This window comes from Manihot esculenta, chromosome 1 (assembly GCF_001659605.2).
Source record: "Manihot esculenta cultivar AM560-2 chromosome 1, M.esculenta_v8, whole genome shotgun sequence".
Taxonomy (NCBI): domain Eukaryota; kingdom Viridiplantae; phylum Streptophyta; class Magnoliopsida; order Malpighiales; family Euphorbiaceae; genus Manihot; species Manihot esculenta.
The window spans coordinates 6,743,370-6,746,186 of record NC_035161.2 but is presented as its reverse complement, the minus strand read 5'-3'; the positions used below and the strand labels follow the sequence as shown (position 1 = coordinate 6,746,186).

The 2,817-nt window shown below is 36.7% G+C and overlaps 1 protein-coding gene across 4 annotated transcripts; it reads right to left on the bottom strand.

Annotated features, from left to right (window-relative positions):
- Positions 1 to 450: 450 nt before the first annotated feature.
- LOC110617147 (myb family transcription factor PHL8) lies at positions 451 to 2,520 on the bottom strand. 4 transcript variants are annotated; one of them, XM_021759777.2, is made up of 6 exons: positions 2,064 to 2,520; positions 1,906 to 1,982; positions 1,714 to 1,807; positions 1,527 to 1,617; positions 1,348 to 1,417; positions 451 to 1,244 (listed from the first exon to the last, which is right to left on the bottom strand). In XM_021759777.2, the coding sequence occupies exons 1-6, from the start codon at positions 2,194 to 2,196 to the stop codon at positions 633 to 635; spliced, it is 1,077 nt and encodes a 358-aa protein (XP_021615469.1). In that variant the 5' UTR covers positions 2,197 to 2,520; the 3' UTR covers positions 451 to 632. The 4 variants fall into 4 exon arrangements, with proteins under 4 accessions (XP_021615469.1, XP_043810468.1, XP_021615460.1 ...); XM_043954533.1 differs by having other exon boundaries at positions 1,527 to 1,602; positions 2,064 to 2,519; XM_021759768.2 differs by having other exon boundaries at positions 1,714 to 1,810; positions 2,064 to 2,517.
- Positions 2,521 to 2,817: the final 297 nt, after the last annotated feature.

The following is a 2,817-nucleotide window of genomic DNA, read 5'->3' as shown; positions in this document are numbered from 1 at the left end:
TATTTAAACGTAGGCATGGTTTAGGTAATGATTCACTCTTTGTAGGTGATTAATGATTCTGCTACTGCTATGATGATTTCTTCCAATGGTATCCTTTCTTTTCTTTTTAAAAATTAGCTGTTTTTCTTTTTCATAATGATATATGTATGCGACTGCATATGATTCTTGTGCATTCAAAGAAGGACAATTTTACCTGAGAACCGTACTGAACTGGAATCGAAACAAGAAAAACTAAATCAAGCGAATTTCGGTTGAGTTTCAGTTTCTAAATAAACACCGAATTGGAACTGAAACTATACACTCCTAGACCAGACAACCCAACTCGTTTTACCTGAAATAGGATTTAGTATTTTACAGCAACGTTTGAAATTCCTATGACCACTGTAAGTATTTCAATTTTCCAACATGACATGCTGGAGATATGGAGAGGGAAAGAATGCTACAGAGGTGTATCGACACAATATATATTATTACCACCTTTTTGATATGGATATACTTTGAAATTTTGCAGGAGGTTCCATACATATACCACCAATATACATAGTTCATAAACAAAGATTTTAACTCTTATCCACTTTGATGCTGAATGAAGTATATTAATAAAGCCTTCCAGTATAATGCTCCCAGAACTCTTAGAGTTGCCCATTCACTTGTTCAATTCCCTTGCAATTCAGATCTATTGTTTTTGAACCTGATTCAAATTCATTCTGACAATGGCTATTGAGATCAAATATTCTCAATCTGTCACCAATTTTTGATCTTTTCACAGGCGGCTGCTCCACACAGATGCCATCAGAAATTGTGCAGCAAGTTCTCTTCTTCACTTGATCACTTGTGCCACTGTTCCATGGCTTTTCTCGAGGGTGAATATCCATTAAAGGTAGCTCAATAGAAGCAGGGTTGGACTTGTGGGTGTTGCCGAACTCGTTCGTTAGTTGTTTATCTTCCTTTCTCCCAGAGCTCTCAGATGATGTCAAGGAGCTTTCCATTGAACAAACTGTGCCTCTCATTTTTTTTCTCTCTGTGCCTTTCAAGCTTGAACCTTCTATTTCTGTTAATTCTGAGATTGAAGGGCTTCGACATTCATTGTTAACCATCGAGACTAATCGAGACAGTTCAGCTTTTGCGAGTTCTATACCCAGAGAAGAAGAACTATAACCAGAAAGTGTTTCCTGTGCCTTCTTCAATACTGATTGTAAGTATTTCCCTTGAGCTTCTATTCTGACTTGTAAATGTCTTTGCACCTGAAATATGATTGCTAATTCAATTGTTATCTTTCTGAAATATGAACTTAGAAATAGCTATAGAGAGTGAGGGTAGGAGAAAATAGAGCTTTCTTGGACATACCTCAATCTGTTCATGAATTTTCCTCTGCACTTCCATTTGCATTTGGAGAACCTGAGCTATCTGAAAGCTTCTGTTGAACAAGCCTTTTAAATAAGTAATCAAAAATAGAACTCTTTTTCTTATGATCATATCAAGCCAAATTCATATACAAGAAAATAGAGATTATTTCTGACTATTACTCGTTGAGTGGACTTTGATTTCCTTCACTGATTCCTCCTCGTAGAGCAGGATTACTAATCTGGATCTCTTTGTAATCTGCATCAAGGAGAACTGTAAAAAACACCCACAAAAAAGAACAACAAAACTGATGAAAAAACAGCAATCATTCATATATCTTCTTAATCTAACTCATTGATCATAACTTGCCTTTCTTATTCTCAATACTGCCCTGAGACTGTGACTGAGATTGAGACTGAAACTCTGACTGTAACTCTGTTGGATGTCTCTTGGCCAGCCTATACTTCTGCCCAAAAACAAAAACATAGAATCACTAATTTTGCATTTTCTAAATTGGTAAAAGCAACAAAGATTGATTCAATCATTGTGAAAAGAAAATGCCTGCAAATGGCTCTTGAGGTGGTACAAAGTAAGTCTAGGAACACCCATCACCCTCATCAGACTCTTTGGTGTTGCCTCTGCCCATAGACAATCATGGAAAAAGATTAGATTTTTCATTAAAACACAATTTTTCTACTATGTATATGTAGAAACTTAACTGTCTTCCCCTCCAAGTTGCCTGAGAGCTTCAACAAATCTGTGATGTAGCTCTGGAGTCCACTTAAGCCTAGGTTTTGGGTCAGTGGACAAAACCAAGTTCATGTTTTGATTTTGCAAATTTTGGAAACCCATTTATTGGTTTTGTGGATGGAAGTGGAAGGGGAAGTAGAAGAGTGAAACATAAAATGGTGGAAGCAGCGTCCTTCTCTTTATAATTATGGAGTAGTTGGGTTTCCTATGTTCTCACTCCATATCTGGAAACATGAACAGGGTTATGATGTTGGGAAGAGAATATATGCCCATGAGCTGTGACTCTTCCTTTCACCCACTACCCATTCCATAATAACTTTTCTTTATTAAAATTTTCTTCTTGCTTCTTTGACTTGAAAGAGGATGGATGGGAAAGAATCTATGATGCAGCAAAAAACATAGAAAGAAACACAGAGCAATTTGGGTCTCTCAAAAGGAGAGAAAAGAGGAAAAGTGTAAGTTTTGTTTTTATCTTGCTGTTTTCCCACCTCTCTCTCTCTCTCTCTCGTCTCTCTCTCTCTCTGCTTGATTCCCTCATGAGGTAGCCCCACCATGATGAATAATGGGTGCAACTTTTCCTAACACTCTGAGAAGCTTTGAGGAAAAACAAAAATGCTTGATGGGAAATGCTTATAATGGATATTTCTTTTTGGTGACTGAAAGGAAAAACCAAATGGGTCTTTCTTTCTTTTTTAAATCTCTCTCTCTCCTTTTATTAATTTT

Excerpts from the sequence above, each read along its gene's own strand:
- LOC110617147 (XM_021759768.2), bottom strand. The coding sequence starts at position 2,196 with ATGGGTTTCCAAAATTTGCAAAATCAAAACATGAACTTGGTTTTGTCC. Across the intron at positions 1,618-1,713 it reads CAGTATTGAGAATAAGAAAG|TTCTCCTTGATGCAGATTAC; the intron begins GCAAGTTATGAT and ends TGTTTTTTACAG. Across the intron at positions 1,418-1,526 it reads AATCAAAGTCCACTCAACGA|AAGCTTTCAGATAGCTCAGG; the intron begins GTAATAGTCAGA and ends CTTGTTCAACAG.